Source organism: Setaria italica, chromosome VI (assembly GCF_000263155.2).
Source record: "Setaria italica strain Yugu1 chromosome VI, Setaria_italica_v2.0, whole genome shotgun sequence".
Lineage (NCBI taxonomy): Eukaryota > Viridiplantae > Streptophyta > Magnoliopsida > Poales > Poaceae > Setaria > Setaria italica.
In genome coordinates, this window is record NC_028455.1 from 26,563,483 (window position 1) to 26,589,002 (window position 25,520).

Sequence of the window (25,520 nt, forward strand, 5' to 3'; positions counted from 1 at the left end):
TGTTCAAGACATCTGAAGAATGGAGTTACCAGTTCACCACTAGAAGTCAAGCCAGAGGAAGAGAAACGTGCTCCAAACATCCCCCCCCACGCTCCCCCCCCCCCCGCACTCCACTCCACCTCTGCCTTGCCTAGTTCGCCGTCGCCGGAGATGGAAAAAGCATGGGAGGGGACCAGGAAGGCAAAAGCAGGAGCAGAAAGGACTTTCCTCCATATGCTAACTTTAAATTAGCACTAGATCCAAACAGGGGGTGCTAAACCCATTAGTCAGCTAAAGTTTAGCACTTTAGTACCTGCTAAACTTTAGCAATAGCACATCCAACAGACCCTTACAGGGAGACGGACAGGACGGAGACCCTCAGCCGCGCGCCCGTGCCGCGGCGGCAGCAGGCGATTGCCGAATTGCCGTGCCGCTTGCTGCTGATACCGCGATCGATCTGATTGTTCAGGTCAGGTGTGTACTTGTAACATTGTGCTTATTCTGCTGCTACTGCTTGCAATGATCGCTGGGAGCACTACGACGCATGGCCTCAGCACCTCGTCTAGCCGTGCCCGTGCGTGACGAGCGAGCAATGATGGATGGGAGCGCCAAAAGGGGTAGACCGCCATGGCCTGGTGCGTGTGCGTGATGCAAAAGGGAGCGGCGATGAAAGGGCAGGGGCAGGAATGAATCATGGATCCGGAAAGAGGAGCATCGGCTTTCTCCGGCCAGCAAAGATCCGGCTGGTGCGTGCAGCATCAATCAGGAAAAAGGTAGGTTATCAGATATATGGGGCTGGTACGGGGAGATCATGGAAAAGCAGCGACACGCACACACCGAGTGAGAGATAAAACCACTGCTACAGCCAAGACACAAATCTTTCCAACTTCCTTCCGCCTTTTCTGGTCACAATCGAAAAACCCCATGTTTTCGTTCGCAAGCAGACTAGCAGTCTGTATCTCAGACGCCGGAATGGGCACGGTCCGGTCCCGTGTCCAACCAGTAGCGCCCAAATGGCGGGTGCACGGCCGCCACCGCCCACACCGGCAGCGCCCTGACCAGGCGCACGCCGGGGCACGTACGCTGCCGCCCGCCCCTGCACAGCACGCAGCATGTTTCTCTGTCTATTTAAGCAGCTTTCCACGCCATTCTTCAGAAATGCAGTATATACTATATAAGTATATATACATATATACAAATGGCTCTCCTTGGTCAGCCGATACACTGCACGTAGCATCACGTACGTACTCCAGCTCCCAACCAACAACTGCTCCGGACAGACAACTCGCAGCCCGGCCGGCCGGCACAGTTCATTAGAATTCCTTTGGAGGCACTTGGAACAATGGATTCAACCTCAAGAATTGCTATATATGGATCGGCTTGCTTCATATGAATTTTGGAGGGCTTCTAACATGAGGCCCAACATCTTGGAAAATTCCTTTATGTCTACTATGTCTCTCTTCTTATTTTTATCCTTTTCCCTGCATTGCATCTAATATCCATTCATTCTTCCTAGATGTTTTCCCTCCATTCCATATGATTCAAGGTGATAGGGTTCCTATTCCTCTATTTTTGAGAACCTTGCATCCGAAAGGAGCCAATTAGGGGAGCAAAACAAACCCAATATAGGTCAAAATAAAAAAGAAAGAAGTGGAAAACCATTTCCCTCTTATCTTCTTGTTTTTTTTTTTGCTACAATTGCTTGTTCACAGGTGAGCGGCGACCGTCTCAATGCCAAAGCTGCAAACAATGCATCGACAAGATGCCAACTTAAACTAAACAGTGTAGTTGTATCTGCCCTAAAAGAGGTGACCAGCCACACCTGCCAGTGAAAATACTATACCTCCCACTTGTCAATTATCAGAGAGCAAGCAGTTTTTGGACATTGACACCCTTATACATTTGATCATTAAAACCATCTAAATAAAATTGCAGCATGAGGAAAAAAGTACTTTCAAGATCATGTTAATCATCATGAAGATCATGTTAATTAAGCGGCCGTTTTAATTTTCTGGTAAAAGCTACGTATCATTTTGTTTATTGCAGCAAGGATGCACTCAAACCAGATCAACTTCTGGATATCTTTCTCAGATATGTTCATCGCTGTCATGATGTTACGAAGAGATGTTGACATGAATAAAAGTGAAGCTTATGGTAACATGTGGCATTAAGAAGGTTGCTTACATGTCTCTTTGGATCTGTGGATTAGATGCTTGATCATTGCCATGACATATGACCGTATGAATTGACTTTTGGACAAGACAAATTTTCTGAGTCATGGAAACACTGATTATCGTAAAGAAAGTAGCTTGCAGGTGACACAAATAAATGGATAGATGATTAGTGATACCAGACAATAAGCTTTTCCAATATTATCAGTTTGATCAATGGCTTGCTACATTAGTGTAGTTGGGAGTTGGGTGGGACCATTTGACTGTTCCTTGGCCTACAAATCTGGGCTCACAGGACATGATGGTGGCAGGCTTAGGCCCATAAGTTCAAATGGCCACATCATGGCCCATCCAGACGGGCCTTCAAAAAGGCAGAAAGAAGAGGAAAATCATTTCCCTGTTACTTTTTTTTTGCTCCACTTGCTTGTTCACAGGCGAGAGGCGACCGTCTCGATGCCAAAGCAAACAATGCATCGACAAGATGTCGACTTAAACTAAACAGTGTAGTTGTATCTGCCCTAAAAGAGGTGACCAGTCGCACCTGCCAATGAAACATACTATACCCCCACTTGTCAGCTATACATTTGATCAGCAAACCCATCTAAACAAAATTGCAGTATGAGAAAAAAGTACTTTCAAGATCATGTTAATCATGCAAACTGAGCATAGCTCAGCTGGTAAGGTTTCTTGTGGTAGAGCTTACCCATCAGGATTCAAATCGTCGACTCAGCACTAGTGCTCGCATTTTTCTAAATTTATTTCAAGATTTAACCGGAGCTATTGTTTCAGTGGTAGGTGACATGTCCGTCGACAGCGAGACGCAGCAAGGATGCACTCAAATACGATCAACTTCTGGATATCTTTCTTAGATTTGTTCATCGCTGTCATGATGTTAGGAAGAGATGTTGACATGATCACATGAATAAGAGTGAAGCTTATGGTGACATGTGGCATTAAGAAGGCTGTTTACATGTCTCTTTGCACCTGTGGATTAGATTCTTGATCATTGCCATGAACATGACAATATGCATTGACTTTTGGACAGGACAAAAAATTGTCATGGAAACAATGGTTGTCGCAAAAAAAGTAGCTTGCAGGTGACACAAATAAATGGAAAGAGGATTAGTGATACCAGACAATAAGCTTTTCCAATATACGATCGATTTGATCGATGGCTTGCTGCATTAGAGATGGTGGCTTGTTCCTTGGGCTACAAATCTGGGGTCATAGGAAAGCCTCAGGCCCATACGTTCAAATGGCCACATCATGGCCCATCTAAACGGACCTCCAAAAAGGCTCATCTTGGCCCTTGCTGCAGCTGCCCTCTCGTCTCTCTCTCTCTCTCTCCAAAAAAAAAAAAAACCCACTCCACTCCTTTGCCGCAAGCGCGTAGCACATCTACTCCTCTCCACCAGAGAAGAACGCGCGGCCAGATTCTGGAGCAAGAGCATCACCGTCGATCGACAAAACCCCGAGGTATACACCGCCAGCGATTCGCGTCCGCTTCGTTTCTCCCACCAGATCCCAATCAACATCTGCCTCCTGCGCATTTCTATCTGTTCATGGCCGTCCAGGTTCGCTGCACGCCTAGTGCTCGTGCAAATGCCCCAGTGGAGCTAGTGAGCAACGAACCCCCAGTTCGATAAAATGTTCGTTGATGTTTTTGTTCGTCAGGTGCTTTTGATCGATGGCGTCGTTTCCCTTTCCCATCAAGCCGCTGGACGGCGCGGGCGGCTACCTCCGGTGGAAGGAGTCGGTGCTCCTCGGCCTGCACATGGTCGACGTCGCCCACGTGCTCTCCGACGACCCCCCCGCACCGGCTCGGGCCGGCGGCGACGGCGACGGCGCTCAGGCAGCCAAGAAGTGGGCGCGCGACGACGCGCTGTGCCGCGGCCACATCCTCGAGGCGCTTTCGAACCGCCTGCTTCCGGTCTACGTCCGGCACGCCACCGGCAGGGCGCTGTGGCAGGCCGTGGCGCGCACCTACGAACCGCACGCTTCCTCCTTGGAGCTGAGGTTCGAGGAGCTCGAGTTCCGCGAGGACGAGACCCTCATGGAGGCTGGAGCGGGTGGCGCGCGCCGAGGCCCTGGTCATCGCCGGATTTCCCTGGGACCCCGACAGCATGTTGGCTCGCAAGGTGCGCGCCAAGCTTCCGTGCGCGGGTGACGAGACCAGCATGGATGGGGTCTGGAGGTCTGCTCAGGATATGGAGACGCTTGACAATTATACCCAGGTAATGGTGGTTAGGCACGAAAAGGAGCGCAGGATCAGGAGCAGCAGGAGTAACGGCAATTCGGGGCACATTGCGAAGAAGCAGCGCATGTGATCCAAAGCATGGTGATGGCACCAACAGTCTGCGAGCTTAGCATCAGCTTGGATGTTCAAAGAAGGGCCTGATCGCCTGAGAGCAATCGGGGCTGTTATCTGAATCCTTGTATAGTGTTTGATTAATCGGCAGCTTTAACGGTTTAGATCCTTGTATGGTGCTTGTACGTACGTTCATTCTTCAGGGATGATGTTTGGTGTGGATGGAAGTCGTGATTACCACCAGGCACAAATATATCCTGAATTCCTGATCCTTAACATGGATGAAAATGGAGCTCAATCAGAGCGTCATCCTACTGTTAGCGAATTGCATTTTACTGCCTAGATCACATTGAATGATGTCTCAAACACCCTTTTTTACGTTCTTGTTCAACCTCAGTCGTGTCCGGCGAGGCGACAACTAACTGAGCGCTGCGAGGGCATCTGGACGTTGCACCTCTGGTTTAGAAGGTTGGAAATAGAAGGATATTGAACTATTTGCCACTTTTACGGATGGCACTCTTTCGTTTACCAGTTTTACGTTGACTCCTACATATTTGCCATCATGAAACAAATGATGCTACACATTTGCCACTTTTACTGACGTGTCGCGCCACATCCTCCGTTTACCGTGTATCAGGCACGGGAAATGACCGAGTTGCCCTCCACCGCATGCTCTCCCGCATCCCCTGCTGCCGCAGCAGCCCCGCGCCGTCGCCGACCGAGGCGAGGCACTCCCTGGCACTGCGCGCGCCGCCGTACTCGTTCACCACCAGTGCCTCGATGAGCCGGACATGCGCGTGTGGCTGCCCCGCCAGCCAGCAGCTGGCCGTGTCGGCGTCCTGCAGCACGACGGGCCGTGTCGCGCTGCTCATGCCGTTCGAGAGGCGGGCCAAGGAGGTGCTCACGTGGGCGGACAAGAAGCGCTTCGCGGTGCCCAACCCCATGCTCTGCGGCGTCAGCATCAACTGGCACATGGCTACCGACTTCGCCGGCGGCTGGAGCGCGCGGCTCACACTCTTCAACTGGGGCGACGTGGACATGCAGGAGTGGTTCACCGCCGTCGTCATGGACAAGACCTATGCCGGGTTCGACTAACCGGTGCCTAGCAAGCTGCAGTCGATGCTCTCCTTCACCAAGAAGACGACCCCCGGCATCGACGTCCTTGCCGGAGATGGCTTCCCGTCCAAGGTCTTCTTCAACGGCGACGAGTGTGCCATGCCATTGAGGATACCGAGCCAGGCCGATGAGCCAGTACACGGGCGCCGCATAGAGGAGCGCGACGGCAAGGAGGAACGGGAGGAAGACGGTGGCGTTAGAGGCGACGTAGGAGGAAGACAACGGCGTTGGAGGCGACCATGGTAAATAGTTAAAAGTGGCAAATAGTTAAATATCCCGAAAACAGAGGGCTAGAGGCCAGCCAGCCAGTTGTAAGTTACTCGTACGTTTTCGGTGGTTGTCTTAAATCAACCATTCTAAGTAAAAAAAAAAATTGTGAGTTTGGGTGACCGAGATTATTACTATGTTGTGAGAAAATTGCGTATGAGAAAAGGTACTTCCAAGATATCTCACGGCTAATAATCCCGATAAAACCATACATTAAGACCTTACTAATGAATCAAGTTTTTTTTTTGTTGTGGTAAAGCTATCATTTCGTTTTATTGCAGCAAGAATGCACTCAAAATCCGATCAACTTCTAGATATCTTTTTCAGATTTTGTTCATCGCGGTCATGATCTTAGGATGACATACATAAAGTGAAGCTTATGGTGACATGTGGCAATTGAGAAGGTAGCTTACATGTCTCTCTTGGATCCAAAGGCTTGATGATTGCCATGAACATGACCATATAAATTGACTTTTGGACAAAACAAAAATATGTGTAGTCATGGAAACAATATAACGATTATCATAAAGAAATCAGCTTGCAGTTGTAACAAATAAATGGATTTACAGGATAATAGGATTAGCGATACTCTAAAATAAGCTTGTCCAGTATCATCGTTTTGATTTTTTTTTAAAAAAATCATCCATTTGATCGATACTTACTGTTTCTGCAGCATTATTGTGTCTTTCGGGGGAAAAAAAAAATCCTGCTGCAGTCCTTTGCAATACTATGTTCCTTGCATATCTGGGCTTACAGGCCATGGTGGCAGACCGGCCAAATCAGTGCATCCTAGCGGGCCATATGAATTGACTTTTGGGCAGGACAAAATTTTTCTTAGTCGTGGACACAATGATTATCATAACCAAAGTAGCTTGCAGTTGCAGGTGACATAAATAAATGGAGAGGATTAGCGATATTGCCAGACAATATTTGATCGATGGCTTACTGATGCATTCATTAGTGTGAAGTTGGGGCCATTTTATTTGCCTGTTCCTCGGGCTACATATCTGGGCTCACAAGGCCATGATTGATGGGTGGCAGGCCGCCGCCGGCCCGGAAGTTGAAATGGCCACATTACGGCCCATGTAGACATGCTCCCCTTTGTGCCCCCTGTACATCTATCTACTTCCCCACTCCCCTGCTGGAGTGCTGGCTGCTGCAGCCTGCAGGAGCGCCGCACTTCCAAAAAGAGAGCTAGAGAAGAACGCGCGGCCAGATTCCGGAGCAAGAAAAATCACCGTCGATCGACAAAACCCTTGAGGTACGCCGCCACCTATTCGCGACCTCTTCGTTTCTCCGACCAGATCCCAATCAACATCTGCCTCCTACGCATTTCTATCTGTGCATCGCCGTCCAGGTTCGCTGCACGCCTAGTGTTCGCGCAAATGCCCCAGTGGAGCAAGTGAGCAACGAAGGTGAAACCAAGGGAAAACCCCCCCCCCCCCCCCCCCCCCAGTTGATGAATCGTTCGTTGATCTTTTTCCTCGTCAGGTGCTTTTGATCGATGGCGACGTTCCCCATCAATCTGCTGGACGGCGCTGACGGCTACCTCCGGTGGAAGGAGTCGGTGCTCCTGCTCCTCCACAGCGTCGACGTCGCCTACGTGCTCTTCGACGAGCCCCCGTCTCGGGCCGGCGGCGACGGCTCTCAGGCAGCCAAGTGGGCGCGCGACGACGGGCTGTGCCGCGGCCACATCCTCGCGGTGCTCTCGGACCGCCTGCTCCCGGTCTACGTCCGGCACGCCACCGGCAGGGCGCTGTGGCAGGCCGTGGCGCGCACCTACGAACCGGACGCCACCTCTTGGGAGCTGAGCTTCGAGGAGCTCGAGTTCCGCGAGGACGAGACCCTCCGGGAGCGGGTGGCGCGCGCTGAGTCCCTGGCCGTCGCCACATGCAGACTTCCGGAGCCGCGCGACGAACTGGTGGCTTACATGGTGTGCTCGAAGCTTCCGGACGTGGCCGAGGACGCCATCATGCAGATGAAGGGTGACGAGACCAGCATGGATGGGCTCTGGAGGTCTGCTCAGGCTATGGAGAGGATTCGCAACGATACGCAGGCAAGGGTGGCTAGGCGGGAAAAGGAGATCAGGATCAGCGGCAAGTGGGGGCACATTGTGAAGAAGAAGCGCTGGTGATCAAGGCATGGTGATGGCACCAACTATCTGTGAGCTTACCTTGGATGTTCAAAGAAGGGGCCTGACTGCCTGAGGCCAATCGGGGCTGTTATCTGAATCTTGGTATAGTGTTTGATTAATGGGAAGCTTTAACACTTTAGATGCCGAATCAGCTGAATCAAGCCTTTTCTAAGATTTCTTTTGTTGTGGTAAAGATATCATTTTGTTTTGTTGCAGCAAGGATGCCCTCAAATCCGATCAAGTTGTAGATATCTTCTTCAGATTTTGTTCATCGCTGTCATGATGTTAGGAAGAGATGTTGATATGCATAAAGTGAAGCCTATGGGGACAAAAAGGCTATCTTTTGAAATCTACTAACCGTAGAAATATGGGTAGCGGCGCAGAGCTCCCATTGCTGCCCCCTGCATCCTGCAATCAACTCCCCTGCTGCCTCCGATAGAAGGAGTCGGTGCTCCTGCGCCTCCACAGCGTCGACGTCGCCGTTAAGGTAACACTGTCCATGCTTCTAGGGAGTCAAGAGCGCTTGTAACTTGTTCAAGGACGATCTTATATTTGGATTGAAGTTGTTCAAGGACATAAGCGTATATGTATGTGTATGGCAAAATCATGTATCTAGAAAAACTAAAACGACCTCGAATTTGAAACGGAGGGAGTACTTCTTAGAGGTTTCTTATCCTAAGTTATAATAATGTCTTTTTATTACAAGGTCACAATATTATTTAGATGAGGGGCAGTTTCATCAAATAAGAGAGAAATTTTATCCCCATAACACTTAGTTGGCTCGGTACCTAGTTCCCGATCTTGATATTGTACAATGGAACATTACACTGAGAGTCTGAGACTAATCTAAATTATAATACCATCTTTTTATTACAAAGTCACAAGCATGTGAGCAATCAAGATGTGATCTAAATCCCTTTGGGGAAAGCTAAACTGTACTCGAGCATTTTGAAGCTCGCTGACACTTGAATTTTCCCTTCCTCTACTGCGACCCATCGTCTCCATCTCTGGTGATCTTTGGTAAGCACCGGTAAGGTTAGGAGTTCGAGGATTCTTGGTTCGGGTGTTAGGGGTTCTGGGATTTGAGCTCATCGGCCCTAGAGGGAAGGTCGGGGGCGGCAGGACGGCCCGGCGGAGGTGGTGGGCACGGGGGCGGCAGGCCAGCGGCAGTGGTGCCGCCGCCCAGGCGGTGGAGGAGGCCGGTTGGGCCAGGTAGGGGTGGGGGTGACGACGGCAATGGTGGGGTGGTGGCGGTAATGGTGGGGTTGGGCCACGTAGAGGAGTTTTATTCCCATGATACTTAGTTGGTTACCTAGTTCCTGATCTTGGTAATTGTACAATGAAACATTGCGCTGAGAGTCTGAGACTAATCTAAGTTATAATGATGTCTTTTAATTACAAGGTCACAAGCACGTGAGCAATCAAGCTGTGATCTAAATAGGGGTGGTAAAGGGGTCCCTATTTATATTCCGGAAGGTATATAAGAGATACAAGTATAAAGTCTAATTAAGCCCATTAGCTTCAGGTGGAGTCTAGGTGCTGCACCTGGTACTAGCTAGCTATTTATAAAACTAATTGCAGAACCCCTAGACTAATTCGCGAGACGAATCTATTAAGCTTAATTAATCCATCATTAGCAAATGGTTACTGTAGCACCACATTATCAAATCATGAACTAATTAGGATTAATAGATTCGTCTCACGAATTAGACTCCATCTGTGTAATTAGTTTTGTAATTAGACTATATTTAATACTCCTAATTAGTATCTAAATATCTGATGTGACAGGGCTAAACTTTAGCCCCTCTTGAGCCAAACACCCCCTAAGAAAGAGCAGTCCTCACAAATCTACCATCTTCTCATGAAGTGTTACTCCACCTGTTAATTATAAATGTAAGATTATAGTCAGTTTTGGAAACAACAATTGTGACCGACCATCTTCTCATGATTCTCAACAATGTTGAAGTGGTTAGATAGAAATGTTGAACTAGGGAGAACTAATGGTAACTTTAAATAAAACATAGAAAGAAAATTTGTAACAAACCTGGTATAAAACATTGGCGAGTTTAGAAAAATGTTGCATAACATCAACAATTATTGGTGTGTCCAAAATAAGTTATAAAAAAGTTGGTGTATGTCCAATTTTTTTCAGGATATCAAGAAAGGATGTTGAGTGTCTAAAATATAAGGTAAAGAAAAAAATTGGTGTACGAGATAAAATGTTGATCACTTTGAATAAAAATGTTTGTGTATTCGAAACAATGTTGGTTAATATCAAGAAAATGTTGGTCAGTGTCTCAAAACTAAGTTAAAGAAAAATGTTGGTGTACATGATAAAATGTTATTCACTCTAAAGAAAAATGTGGTGAGTGTACCAAAAAAATTACAACCATCAAAAAATGTTGATTTGTCCAAAAATAAGTTATACACAAATGTTTGTGCATGTGATAAAATGTTGATCACTATGAAGAAATTGTTTTTATGTATTTGTCAAAAAAGTTGGTCAACATCAATAAAATGTTGGTGATTGTCGTAAAAATAAGTTAAATAAAATAGTTAGTGTATGTGGGAAAATGTTGATCACTCTAAAGGTAATGTTGTTTCGTGTAGAAAAATGTTGGCAAACATCTATAAAATTTAGTTTGTGTACAAAAAACTGGTGATTGTGTAAAAATGTTGATGTATGTCAAGAAGTTGTTGGTCACTATCAAGAAAATGTTAGTGCTTTGTTCAAAACTAGGCTATAGAAAAATGTAAATGTATATCAAGAAATGTTAGTGATGTGTCCAAAAATAAGTTATATAAAAATGTTGAAGTGTGTCAAAAAAATTGTTGTTCAATATTAAGAAATGTTGGTGATGTGACCTGGGCTTCCTGATTAATGTTCTATGCATGTCAACAAAAATGTTGGCTATTATTGGCTATTACTGGGAAAATGTTGGAGAGTGTAGAAAAATGTTGGTTAAATATTTTAAGAATATATTGGTATATGTTGAAAAAATGTTGAATTATGTAAAGGACATGGTGGTCTATCAAGCAAAATGTTGGTGAATGTCAAATAAATTATTGGTCAGTATCACCGGAATAAGGTAAAAAATATGTTCATATGTCAATAAAATATTTGGATAATATTAAAAAATATTGGTGAATATCTAAAAATTAAGTTAAAGAAAAAACATGTGTATGAAAAAATTGTTGACAGTGGTCAACAAAATGTTGGAGACTATGGTAAAATCGTGTGCAATCGTCAATAAATGTTGATTTAGGTAAAAAATGTTGGGAAACATAAAGAAAATGTTGGAGACACGTTCAAAAATAAGTTGAGCAGATTCTAAAATGTTGGTAATAGTTGAAAAACAGTTTTAAGAATATAATGGTATATGCTGAAAAAATGTTGGAAACCATCAATAGATGTTGAATTATTTAAAGGAAATGTTGGTGTATCAAGAAAAATGTTGGTGTATGTCAAATAAATTGTTGGAGAGTGTGGAAAAATGTTCTGCAACATAAAAGTGTTGATCAAAATCTGAAAATGTTGGTGTGTGTTCAGATATAAGTTACAAGAAAATGTTTGTGTATGTAAAGAAATGTTGGTCATTCTCAAGAAAAATGTTGGTTAGAGTATAAAAACAGTTAGAAAAACATAGAAAAATGTTGGTGCATGTCAAACAAATGTTACTTGCTTACCTTAATCCACTTTAAGATTCTAGTGCAGAGGAATCCGATGCAAAGGCTCTTGGTATCTATTGTGTCTTCTGTTAGTGACAATCTCACCAACTAAAACTTTACGTTCTGTAAAAACCCAATGGGAACATTAAAAAATACTACAAAACTATGATGACCATAGAACATAATAGACAAGTCTGATACAAACAAAGAAAAGACCTAAATGATATGTTGCTAGTGTTGTATTTGTACTACATGGTGAGTAAAACCAATAATTAGGGAACCACTCATGATTGGGAGGGTTAAGAAGTATAAAATTGTTTGGGCAACATGGGAAATGAACCAAACTTAAAAAAATGGAGTTAGTGAAGTGGGCCATTATAAACAAAACTATCAAGCAACCCCAATGGAATGAGATAGCAGGTAATTAGAATTTTGCGACCTAGCATAAACCAAGCATGAGACGCACCTAGAAGGCACACATAAAGCCAAATCACAGTCCAGCGGGGACAAAAACAGTGGAGAAGATATCAGACTTGTTGCTAGATAACCAAAATTGACAAAACTAAATAATGGCTCGTCTATTCATTTCCAGAAACACCTTCCCCGCATGGCCCCATAAAACTCCACGGAGCAATGCATACCACTACGTACAGTAACACAGGTTGGGATTTACTAAAACAACCAGGGGAAAAGGCGAGCTCCCCACGGTACGAAAGTTCACCATGCTAATTAAGAATCGATGTTCTACATGCCACAGGATCAAGGAATCACACAACCAGGATCAACTGAGTGGGAAATGGGGAACGAATCATAGCTATCGATTGGGGGAGCGAAACTAAGAAAGAAACCAGCCATGAATTCGTCGAATGACCCACAACCAGGACCGAATGAAACATAGATTGGGGAACGAATGATACCTATCGGTTTGGGAATCCAGAACCTACGAAGAACCTAGAAACAAATTCATCCTTTCTACACAGATTTGCAGGTAATTTTTTTTTGAACGAACAGATTGCAGGTGACTTTTGATGACCAATCTTTAAAAAAGGAATGAATAAGCTACAGATATCAGAACAAAAGAGTCAGTAGCAGGAGTGGAAATCCACCGCCGAAACAAATGGATCGAAGTAATCCCTGAAGAAATCGACCGCCAAAACAAAACCCTAACTCACCTCAAAGAGTTACCTCCGCTGACGAACGATGATGGGAAACCCTAGCTTGCCCTCGAGTTCGCCTCCCAAAATGAACCAGGAGGACTTGCCTTCGGAATCGCCTCCTTGACGAGTGACGACCCGGAGGGGAACGAGACGAAACGGAACGGAGAAAGGGACAAAGAAAAAGTCTAGACAGTAACTGGTATATAAATCGGACGGTTAAAAATAACTTGCACTAATCTTAAACATTGGAAGGTTCAATATCCACCTTCCGGAAGATGGATAGGGTTCCTGGCGGTAAATGGCTCTTTAATTTAGTCTAATAAATTTAAGAATCGAGCTCAATAAATACCGGATCAAATAAATAGTTCCAGAGATCCATTACCACCCCTGGATCTAAATCTTTTTATCTTAAGTTCGAAGTAGCAAGATCGTCTGCGGTTCAAGGAAAGTCCATGTAGTAGTTGCATTGCAGCGCGCGCGGAGTCCCTCGCCATCGCCGGGTCCAGGTCCAGAGTAGCAGGGCCCCGCGACGGCAGCAGGCTGGCTGAGGCGGTATCCGTGAAGCTCACGAGGGACGTGTTCCGCCGCACCTTCATGGAGGGTGACAAGGCCACCATGGATTGGCTCTGGAGGGAGTGCCAGGTTGATGAGAGCACACGCTTGTGGATGCAGATAAGGGATGCTAGGGACGAGAAGGAGGAGAGGAAGAAGCAGCGCAGGTCTTGAAGATGATCATGGCGTGGCGATGATGATTGATGGCACGGGTCTTCAAGGATAGTACTAAGTAGACTACTAGTAGTATGCCAGTGCGATTGTAACAAGTTCTTCAAGGATGATGCATATGTTTCACGTGGATGGAAGTGATTCTAAATATAGGTTACATATTACCTTTTTTTTCTTGTGTTAAGTTTCTATATTTTGAAAACGATACGAGTGTATTTGTCTTCAAATGTAGTGTACGTTATACACGTATAATTTTTCTATACTTTGAATTTTTTCTTGTAACGAAAAGTATTAGTCGAAGTTATATTCTGAGACCCAGCTTGATTTCCTACTTTCCTAGACGTCACTTGTGTTGTGTGCGAAAGGTGTACTACTACTACTTCTTGGAGATTTTATTCATGTTAAAAAAAGTACTACCACTGATATACCTTAGGCTTGGCTTGTCTTAGTTGGAAAATAGTACATTTTACAAATATACTTTGTCTTCGTGGAAAATAATGTAAGACAAACATAGCCTTGTTACGACTTCCAAGGTGTATATCTGTATATATAGATATAAGTACTGTTCATGAACTTGAAAACAAAGTGATTTATATCTATATACGTATTTGGTATTTTAGTGTAACCGGTGGAGAGCCAAGCAAAGATACTTTAGGCTTGTCTTAGTTGAAAGAAGTAGATAGCGCGCCAGGGAGGGAGTGAGGGACTGTCAGTGGAAGGCCTTGTTGAGTTGTTGTTCCTTGTGGGACGAAAATCAAGAGCCTGATTGGTTCGGTTCCGCTTCGTGCCAAGCTAAAATTTGGACATGCCAAAATTAAGGCTTGTCAAAATCAGGGTATATTAAAGTTAGAGCAAAAAATTTTGGTATCTATTTGGTTTGGTGGCAATGTATGGCAACCAATACTTTCCATCCTTTTAAGTTTTAGAAGTTTCTAGTGATTTGTCTTAGTTTTAGCTATAAATATTGGTATATCAATTTTTGGTAATGAACCTATTGATAGCCAAAGTTTTTAGGGCATGACAAGATTTTGATTCGGCAAAAATTGAAATCCAACCAATTAGACCCTAATTGACTGATTATATTTTACTGGAGCATTTTTTTAATGAGAAAACTGGAGCATGTAGAGGCGGCCATTGGAAACGTTCCAAGGATCAAATCCAATTGGGCCCTGGGCTGCATATTTTGGCCTTACAAGGTACCGCTAGCCCAGAAGTTCAGATTCGGCCCAACCGGGACAGAGCCAACCATTGGTCCATTGCTACGCTACCCTTGTACCCATCAGCTTCTCCCCTGCTGCAGTTCTGGCTGCTGTCAATGTGTCAAGAACGCAGCGAAAGGAGAAGAACGCGCGGCAACCCTGAGGTACGACCCAGCGATTGGCGACCTCTTCTTTTCTACCTAGACCCCAGTCAACATCTGTCTCCTACGCATTTTTCATCTGTTCATCGCCCCAATGGAGCAACGAATCCTCAGTTAGCCTGCGACGATGCAGTGTATTGCATCCACACCCTCTACAAGCTATCCGACCGCATCTTCCCGGACTATACGTCCGCCGTGGCACCGGCAGGGCGCTGTGGCAAGCCGTGGCAAGCACCTAGCCAAGTCGATCTGGCGATGGTGGCATGAGCATGAACAGGATGTGGAACATCTTTGTTTGACGTTATTTTGTCACAATATTAAGAGAGGGTTTCGATGATAGTACCCTCTTACACGTGGTAACTCAAACAACTCATGGAAGAACTCGAGAAGCAAAGAAATCGATGAAAAATTCAAAGGAGATTGGACGACTTGTGACCGCAGTCTACCTGTCCTTGCTTTTTTTTTATCCAGAAATGTCGCTGCTGGTGGTAACATTGATGCTGTGAAAAATCTGTGAATACGAAGTCTAGAGTCATTTGCTGCTACGCATAGGCGATTCTGAATCTTGGGCAAAGACTTGTTGCTCCTCTGCGGCGTCTTCTTGCTCATTTGTTTAAACGGGAGTAGTTGCCCGGTAAACTAGAAGACCTGAGCCAATTGAAAGCATGTATCGACAACATCAAATTCTTCAATTTGATACATGATGCCAACAAGTGCATATATATCAAATAAAGCAAGTCGCTATAACGCTCGTCTTAATTACTCTCACTTATTTTATAGCTAGCTGTGCATGAGCAGACTTTAAATAAAGCAGCCACGATAAGCATAGTATTTCCGAGAGCTGCCTGTGCAGAGCGATGCATCATCCTTCTCCCTGCTTCATTCACTCATCTCCTTGGAAAGAACAGCATTCCATGGGACAGACATGGATGATTGCAGGGCTGGGCTGGGGTGTCATTGTAAAAGGCTGGTTGCTGTTGTTGGAGTTATTCCAAATTCACTCCAGGATATAGGCCGGGCTTCTGACGGAGCGGAGGCCCGTCGCCGGAGGCTTGGGCCGGAGCCATCAGGTCTTGCCCCTGTGCTCGGGGGGGGGGGGGGGGGGGTGCGGGGGGCTCCGCCTCCCGCGGTACGGTACGGTATATACACCCTTGCTAGGGTTTCGTGGAGACTTGATTCTCTTGTAAGCCGCCATAGGCGTGTAATCCAAAACTCTTGAGATAGTGAGATTGTTGCTGGCTGGTGCCCGTGGTTTTTCCCCTTCACATCGGAGGGGTTTTCCACGTTAAATCGTGTGTCTCCTCTGTGGCTTGATTCTTTACTTCATATTCCTATACGTCGTTCATAACAAGTGGTACCAGAGCTTTGGTTGCTGTTAGGGTTCATGACGACATCGATGAAGTTCGATCTTCCGCTGCTGAACTACGACACGCGGTTCTCGCTATGGCAAGTCAAGATGCGGGGGATTCTGGCGCAGACTCATGACTATGATGAGGCGCTGGATAGTTTCGGAAAGAGGAAGGCCGAGTGGACTCCAGAAGAGATCCGCAAGGATCAGAAGGCGCTCGCCCTAATACAGTTGCATCTTCATAATGATATTTTGCAGGAGTGTCTGAAAGAGAAAACTGTTGCAGAACTATGGCTGAAACTGGAATCGATCTGCATGTCCAAGGATCTAACCAGTAAGATGCAGATGAAGATGAAGCTGTTCACCCTGAAGATGAAGGAGGAGGATTCAGTGATGAGCCACATCGCTGAATTCAAGAAGATCGTCGCCGACCTAGTGTCGATGGAGGTGAAGTATGATGACGAGGACTTAGGTCTTTTACTGCTATGTTCTTTGCCAAATTCGTATGCAAATTTTCGTGACACCATACTTTTGAGCCGTGATGAACTAACCCTAAAGGAAGTTTATGAGGCTCTCTAGTCTAGGGAGAAGATGAGAGGCATGGTGCAGAATGACAGGACGTCGTCCTCCAAGGGCGAGGCTTTGTATGTGAGAGGCAGAACTGAAAACAGATCCTCCAATGATGGCAATGATGGAAGAAAGAACTACGAAAGGAGAGGCCATTCAAAGTCCAAGTCGTATGGTAATAAAAAGTTCTGTGTTTATTGCAAGCTGACAAATCATAATGTTGAGGATTGCAGAAAAGTACAGAATAAGGAGAAGAGGAAAAACAAGTCGACTGGTAAGGTCTCTGTTGCTGCTGCTGCGTCTGATGAAGATTCTGGAGATTGTCTGGTAGTATTTGCTGGTTGTGTTGCTGGTCATGATGAATGGATTCTCGATTCCGCATGTTCATTTCATATTTGCACTAACAAAAATTTGTTTAGCTCGTATAAGCCTGTGCAGAAAGGGGATGTTGTGTGGATGGGAGATGATAACCCGTGTGACATTGTGGGGATTGGATCAGTTCAGATCAAGACTGATGTTGGCATGACACGCATGCTGAAAAATTTCAGGTATATACCAGGGATGTCCAGAAATCTTATCTCATTGAGCACGCTTGATGCAGAAGGTTACAAATATTCCGGTTCAGATGGTGTTCTGAAGGTATCAAAAGGTACTCTTGTTTGCTTGAAAGGTGATCTTAATTCTGCAAAGTTATATGTCCTTAGAGGGTGTACTTTACCTGGTTTTGATTCCGCTGTTGCTGCTGTTAGTAATGATGAACCTAGTAAAATTAACCTTTGGCATATGCGTCTGGGACATATGAGTCACCATGGTATGGCAGAATTGATGAAGAGAAACCTGCTGGACTGCTGGATGGCTGCACTTCGAGTAAAATAAAGTTTTGTGAGCATTGTATTTTCGGGAAGCATAAAAGGGTACATTTCAACACTTCTGTTCACACCACTAAAGGTACTCTTGATTATGTTCATGCTGATTTATGGGGCCCTTTCCGTAAGTCCTCACTTGGTGGTGCTCGTTACATGCTTACAATTATTGATGATTACTCTAGAAGGGTTTGGCCTTATTTTCTGAAACAGAAAGATGATACTTTTGCTGCTTTTAAGGACTGGAAAGTAATGATAGAAAGACAAACTGAAAGGAAGGTAAAATTGCTTCGTACTGATAATGGTGGAGAATTTTGTTCGCGTGAATTTAATGATTATTGCAGATCGGAAGGCATTGTTAGGCATCACACCATACCCCATACTCCACAACAGAATGGTGTGGCCGAACGTATGAACAGAACCATCATATCCAAGGCCTGTTGCATGCTGTCTAATGCCAGGATGAGCAAGCATTTTTGGGCTGAAGCTGCTAATACTGCCTGTTACTTGATAAACAGGTCGCCTTCTATTCCACTAAATAAAAGAACTCCCATTGAGGTATGGTCTGGTACGCCTGCTGATTATTCACAGTTGAAAGTTTTTGGATGCACTGCTTATGCTTATGTTGATAATGAAAAATTAGAGCCTAAAGCTGTTAAGTGTCTTTTCCTTGGTTATAGTTCGGGAGTCAAAGGCTATAAATTGTGGAATCCTGAAACAGAAAAGACTTTTATGAGCAGGAGTGTTGTTTTCAATGAATCTGTGATGTTTACTGACAGTTTTCCCTCAGATCATGTTCCAGAAAAAGAGCTGCAGCGTATGCGCATGCAGGTGGAGCATGTTGATGATGATACTGTTGGGATACGAGGTAGGCTACACTAGCGCAAATCAAAATTTCTACCGCGTAAAACCAGGAAGAACTGCCGTATGAGGATCACGGGATTACCACTCGACGCACTACTGGTGCGGAAGATGTAGATATGCGTCGATGCAGTGAAGACGATCACGTAGTCGTACGTAGTCGATCACGTCAACGTCCAGCAGCTCCTCAGCAGCTCGTCCACGTGCAGCAAGATCGCCTCCCGTGCCGCGGCTCGTCGTCGGCTCATCGGCGGCTCGTCCAAGTGCTGCAGGCGCAACACCTCCAAGGTATCCAAACGTGTAGGGAGGAAGCGTCGCAAGCCGGACTGCTAGATCCGCGAGTTGCAACAGGCGAGGGCGTGGGAGGCGCGGCAGGTGTGTTTCGCCAAAAAGGTGTAAACCCTAGGGCGCCCCCACCCCTCTATTTATAGAGGTTCCTGACGGGCCTCTGGGTCTGAGGCCCATTAGTACTTCTAAACCTAATCCAACTCGGATCAGATCCGAATTGGGCTTCCAGCCCCTTAAGTGTGTGACCCTATAGGTTCGGATACGTATAGACATGGCCCGAGTACTCCTACTCGGCCCAATAGTCGGTAGCGGCCTCTAGCAAGACGTGCCAACTCCTATACGCACACGAAGATCATATCAGACGAACCATCACAACATAATATACATGCTATTCCCTTTGCCTCACGATATTTGGTCTAGCTTCAAGCCGACCGCTCTTTCTCGATCCTGTGATTCGGAATCCCTTTGTAGGTTAACTCTTAACCGTACGTAGCATGGCCATGCATTTTCGGATCCGATCACTCGAGGGGCCCAGAGATATCACTCTCAATCAGAGAGGGGCAAATCCCATCTTGATTGACCATGTCTCATAGCATGCTTCTTGACAAACCCGAAAGCTACCTTTATAACTACCCTGTTACGGCGTAGCGTTTGATAGCCCCTAAGTAGGTCGATCCACATCTAGAATACATGCGACAATATTAGGTCTAAGGACAAAGCGTATATGTTGTTTAAAGAGAGAACTACTTCTCGTGTTGGGTCAGTCCTAGCAGATGTCTCCACATGTGTCCACATTATTAGTTCAACATCTCCATGTCCATGACTTGTGAAACATAGTCATCAACTAATATATGTGCTAGTCTAATATTCATGTGTGTCCTCACATGAACTCCGACTAGGGACAACTTTAGAATAACCATACAAGTAAAGAGTTTCACATACAATTCACATAATTGCAAATCAATTCAAGTAGCCTTTAATGGATATTCAATGAACACAATATACAAATGATACAAATGGAATATCATCATCTCTATGATTGCCTCTAGGGCATACCTCCAATAGATACAGGTGTGCAGGTGGAGCCTATTGATGAGCATGGTGACCATGATAATGATGTTGCTGAGGATGATGCTCATGATGATGTTCAGCAAACTCCTCCTATTTTGCAGTTAGAGGAGGATTTACCCATTGCTCAACGCAAGTCAAAAAGGACAATTGCACCTTCTAAGCGTCTTATTGAAGAGTGTAATTTGTCTTACTATACTTTGAGTTGTGCTGAACAGGTGAAGAATGTTCATGAGCCAGCAACCTATAAAGAAGCTATTCGTTGTGGTGATACTGAGAATTGGATTTCTGCTATGCATGAGGAGATGCAGTCTCTTGAGAAGAATAGTACATGGGAGATTGTACCTTTGCGTAAGAATAAGAAGACCATCAGCTGCAAATGGATCTTCAAGAGAAAGGAGGGTTTATCTCCAAGCGAGCCTCCAAAGTATAAGGCAAGGTTAGTTGCTAAAGGCTACAGTCAAATTCCGGGTGTTGACTACAATGATGTTTTCTCTCCAGTGGTAAAACACAGTTTAATTCGTACTTTCCTTAGTATTGTTGCTTCACATGATCTTGAGCTTGAGCAGTTAGATGTGAAGACTGCGTTTTTGCATGGAGAGCTTGAGGAGGACGTATACATGGACCAACCAGAAGGGTTCATAGTGCCTGGCAAGGAAAAATATGTGTGCAAGTTGAAGAGATCCTTGTATGGTTTGAAACAGTCCCCTCGTCAGTGGAACAAGAGGTTTGATTCATTTATGTTATCATACAGTTTTAAAAGATCTAAGTATGATAGCTGTGTTTACATCAAGCATGTTAATGGATCACCTATATATTTGCTGTTATATGTTGATGATATGCTGATTGCTGCCAAGAGTAAGATTGAAATCACTAAGTTAAAGAAGCTATTGAGTAGTAGTTTTGATATGAAAGATCTTGGTAGTGCTAAAAAAATTCTTGGTATGGAAATTAGTAGAGACAGAAAATCTGGTTTGCTATTTCTTAGTCAACAAAATTATATCAAGAAAGTTCTTCAGCGTTTCAACATGCAAAATGCTAAGGCTGTTAGTACCCCTATTGCACCTCACATTAAGTTGTCAGCTGCTCAGTGTCCTAGTACAGATGCAGAGATTGAATACATGTCAAGGGTTCCTTATTCTAGTGCTGTTGGGTCTTTGATGTATGCCATGATTTGCTCTCGTCCAGATTTGTCATATGCTATGAGTCTTGTTAGTAGATATATGTCTAATCCTGGCAAAGAACATTGGAGGGAAGTTCAGTGGATTTTCAGGTACCTCAGAGGCACAACAGATTCCTATTTAAAGTTTGGAAGAACTGATAAGGGTCTTATTGGCTATGTGGATTCTGATTATGCTGCTGATCTGGACAGGCGAAGATCACTTACAGGTTATGTGTTTACTGTTGGCAGTTGTGCTGTGAGTTGGAGGGCTACTTTACAGTCAGTTGTTGCCTTGTCTACTACTGAGGCAGAATATATGGCTATTTGTGAAGCGTGCAAAGAATTAATTTGGCTGAAAGGTTTGTACACTGAGCTTTGTGGAGTTGAATCTTGCATAAGTTTGCACTGTGACAGTCAAAGTGCAATTTACCTCACTAAAGATCAGATGTTCCACGAGAGAACTAAGCACATAGATATCAAGTATCATTTTGTGCATGATGTGATTGAAGAAGGTAAGCTGAAGGTATGCAAGATTAGTACTCATGATAATCCTGCTGATATGATGACAAAGCATGTTCCTGTTGCTAAGTTTGAGCTGTGCTCAAGCTTAGTTGGTTTAATTGGATAGTCCAAGAGACTATTGTTAGCACCAGTGGTTTTCTATCTTTGTTATGTTCAGGATGAAGGGTTGATTTATGATACAAGATGAATTTGTCTCAAGGTGGAGTTTGTTGGAGTTGTTCCAAATTCACTCCAGGATATAGGCCGGGCTTCTGACGGAGCGGAGCCCCGTCGCCGGAGGCTTGGGCCGGAGCCATCAGGTCTCGCCCCTGTGCTCGAGGAGGTGCGGGGGCGGAGCCCCCCGCGGTACGGAACGGTATATACACCTTTGCTAGGGTTTCGTGGAGACTTGATTCTCTTGTAAGCGTCATAGGCGTGTAACCCAAAACTCTTGAGATAGTGAGATTATTGCTGGCTGGTGCCCGTGGTTTTTCCCCTTCACATCGGAGGGGTTTTCCACGTTAAATCGTGTGTCTCCTCTGTGACTTGATTCTTTACTTCATATTCCTATATGTCGTTCGTAACAGCTGTCACCCATCATCAGCTTGCTCTTCGACAGGTTATTTTCACGCCCCGCTTATAATAACACATCAAGAAAGCTCCGGGACCTGGAGATCCACACCATCCTGAACCTGAAGCTGACGCTGAGAGACGTAGAGGAGCAGAGGTTGCTGAGGGCAGCCAAGGACAAGGGATCTGAATCTGATCTGATAATTCTCAACCAGCTGACGAAGGATCTCAAGTCTGCCTTGTATGAAGCGGAAGACATTCTGGATCTCGTCGATTATCACCTTATCGAGAGGAATGTCAGTGTGGGTGCTGAATCGCTCAGCAGCAGCCGCAAGCTGGGTGAAGCACCTCCAGAAGACATGGCTCAGGCTCTGGTGCTGCAATGCGCACAGGGATGGTACCGTCAGCTGGGCCAATTCAGAGGTGCCACATCAGGTGCGCTGCTACCAATTTCCGACACAGTGTCCATTTCCCGGCTTCAAAGGATCCGTGGATGGTCCACACACCTCATCCTCAACATAATCAAATGCTTTCGATCCATACACATGCGGCTGGCTGATGCCATTGTGGCTAACCAGGTACTACCAGTAGCACCATCTCATTCAAGCTGCTAGCACTACTCTAGCAGCAAATGCATGTGCTGTCGTCTTGTAGAATCTACCTGCTGCTTGGCATTTTGTTTCACAATATAATCTTGTTTTTATGCATGGGAGTCTCTTTTCTTTAATTTCGATGTGACAACCAAGGAGTAGCTTGTTTGGTAGAGCCTCCAGTACAGAGGACGCCTACTCTGCTCAGTCTTGTGAATACCTATTTTGAAATCGTTCGTTAGTATCCTTTCTTAAGACAGAGGCTGGGGGACATCTTCTTCCTGTGGTCTATTTTTTTTTTTATAATCTCAAAGTTAGTATCAAGGGGCACAGCGTAGTTGTTGGAGTATTCACAAAGATTCTATACAGAGGACTGACCAAATGAAGACCTCAACAGTACACTTGATTCGCAGCATAGCAAAAAAGGAAAAATGGAAGAAAATTAAGAGTCTAGTTCTCCTGCTCGTGTTTGAGAATAAATAATTAAGAGTCTAGTTGTTGGAATATTTTTACTCTCAATTCTTCATTTGATGTTGCAGAAGAGGTTTAGTATCATTTAGCATCAAACAGTTGTTTTTTTATCAATTGGAGTAGCTTGGAATATCATGCAGATTTGGTCAGTTTCCCAATCCTGTATACACTAGCTGCCATATTCAAAATAATGTTTGATTGCGCACATTCTAGAATGAGTAATATTAACGTTTAAAGAAAGACATTCTCATGAAACAACATAAGATTAATAATTTGAATACACGGCTAGGATTTATAATCATATGAGATTTACTCCTTGCAGAAGGATGGCAGTGCATTAGATAAAAGAAGCTTGAGGGAAAGAATAGAGCAGATAGAATATATTGCCAATGGCTCAAGGAAATCACATCTGTTGAAGCAGCAAAGCAGCATCAGCAAACTTTCTGTGAAGCATACTGACAATGAAAGAAACAGGAAACAGAAGGATATTGACGACTTGTACAGAAGCATTGAACATAAGGTATTCGGTCGAGAGAAGGAGCGTAAGCATATATGTGGCATGCTTTGAAAAGGATCCAATGCTTATGCAGCAAGCTCCAGTACTAGTAAATGCTATTCTTTGGTCGGCATATATGGCATTGCAGGGTCGGGGAAGAGTACCCTAGCACAGTACATCTGTGAATATGAAGAGGCTGAAGGTAACCATTTCGACCCTATAATGTTCATCCATGTGTCTAAGACTTTCAGATTGGATGGTGTATTTCGTGATATGCTGGAGAAGATCACTCAAAGTCGACCCTCCCATACCAAAGGTCTTAAAAGTTTACACAATGAGTTGAAGGAAAAATTGAAAGGCAAATGTTTCCTGTTGGTACTGGATGATGTCTGGGTCAACTACAGGAATCAGAAGGAATGGCATATTTTACTTGATGCAGTCAATGCTGGACAGCTTGGAAGCAGAATCCTGGTGACAGCTCAAACAAAAGATGCAGCTACAGCTCTGGGTGCTCAGGAGCAAATTCCAATACCAGATTTGGGAAAGGACCACTACTTATCATTGTTCATGCATCATGCTATACAAGGTGCAGTTGATGACGATGGAGAGTACGAAAGGATTGGGAGAGGATTGTGGAAAAGCTCCACAGATTATGAGATGCCGGTGGGCTAGTACCTTGGTGATGAGCGATTGACAACACGGTGTGCGTGTGACGTGTCTCTTGGCAGGTGTGGTTGCAGGTGACAGGTGGAGACGAGGTGCATGCGGCGACGAGTGAAGAACGGGGATAGGATGCCATGCCGACGAACCGTGGGACGGTGAAGGGTGGATCAAGGCTCGCGTTCGAGGGACAGGCGATCGTGCGGTGTACGTCTACTGTACCTGGCTACACGACGAGAGGATGTCAAGGGAGGTTTTCGGATTACACCACAAAATCCGGGGTTCGCTGGTTGAGCCATAAAGCCATGCATCGTACCGGGACGCTCGTGCGGCGAGCGTTGGCCGAAGATGGAAATTCCGGCGATCGCGATACGATTTCGGATGGTCGTGCGGCGACATCGCGAGGATCACATCACGGAGATGGAGGAATCGCGGACATCGCGGAATTTGTCATGGAGGACGTAACTGGAATTTACGCACCTACGTTAAATTTATTTAGCGTAGGGGGTTATGTGTAAATAGGCCGTGCCACCCTAAGGATATAAATACGTGGCACCTAGGGTTGAGAGAGTTTGAGCCCTTTTGCTACAGGCGGCGCTACAGTACTCGGCGCTACAGTAACTCAGCGCTACAGTAACTCGCGATTACTGTTCATCGCGATTACTGTTCATCTCTCTCTAGTCTAGCCTAGGGTTTCAATCTAAGTGAGGGATTTTTATTGATCTCTCCAATTAAGAGAGGGAGGATGTTTGGGCGGAGGCTAGATGCACTTTTGTAAGCACATTACTTGTCTCAATTTTTCATATTAGTGAATTAATCTATGTGCTTGTGCGTCATGTTGTGCTGAGGTTAAGATTGATTTGATCCATCTAAAATCATGCTAGGGCATCTTATTAGAGCTTAATCTATTCTCGTCATTGTCTGATACAGTCTGCTTGTTCCTTTAATATCTCAAGATCCGAAAGTCCGATTGACATGATTCCAGTTGGGTTAGTTGCATAATTTTGTATGGATTTTTCTGTCAAATTTTTAGGTTGATCGGTCTTACGGATTTTCGTCCATATCTTTTTTATTAAGGAAACAGTATTCTGTCCAGATTTGAAAAACGTGATTTAATTAGGTTTTGAGAGGAAGGGGAAGTGTTAAACTTTATTTTTTGAACTTGCGCCCATTCACCTCCTCTGGTCGCCG

At 44.9% G+C, this 25,520-nt stretch overlaps 3 protein-coding genes across 6 annotated transcripts; all 3 read left to right on the plus strand.

Annotated features, from left to right (window-relative positions):
- Positions 1–3,487: 3,487 nt before the first annotated feature.
- Positions 3,488–4,788, plus strand: LOC101763173. Its single transcript, XM_012847008.2, has 2 exons — positions 3,488–3,626; positions 3,825–4,788. Exon 2 carries the CDS (start codon positions 3,838–3,840, stop codon positions 4,315–4,317), a length of 480 nt encoding a protein of 159 aa, XP_012702462.1. The 5' UTR covers positions 3,488–3,626; positions 3,825–3,837; the 3' UTR covers positions 4,318–4,788.
- A 2,207-nt stretch (positions 4,789–6,995) lies between these two features.
- On the plus strand, positions 6,996–8,263 carry LOC101775728. Of its 4 annotated transcripts, none has more exons than XM_022827456.1 (3): positions 7,000–7,102; positions 7,199–7,243; positions 7,333–8,263. In XM_022827456.1, exon 3 carries the CDS (start codon positions 7,346–7,348, stop codon positions 7,973–7,975), a length of 630 nt encoding a protein of 209 aa, XP_022683191.1. In that variant the 5' UTR covers positions 7,000–7,102; positions 7,199–7,243; positions 7,333–7,345; the 3' UTR covers positions 7,976–8,263. The 4 variants fall into 4 exon arrangements, 3 of the variants coding, with proteins under 3 accessions (XP_004973452.1, XP_022683191.1, XP_004973453.1); XR_001164327.2 differs by having other exon boundaries at positions 7,006–7,243; positions 7,333–8,077; positions 8,192–8,235; XM_004973395.3 differs by lacking the exon at positions 7,199–7,243 and having other exon boundaries at positions 6,996–7,102.
- An 8,005-nt stretch (positions 8,264–16,268) lies between these two features.
- LOC111257716 lies at positions 16,269–16,811 on the plus strand. Its single transcript, XM_022827758.1, has 2 exons — positions 16,269–16,511; positions 16,605–16,811. Exons 1-2 carry the CDS (start codon positions 16,269–16,271, stop codon positions 16,809–16,811), a joined length of 450 nt encoding a protein of 149 aa, XP_022683493.1.
- The last annotated feature ends 8,709 nt before the right edge of the window (positions 16,812–25,520 follow it).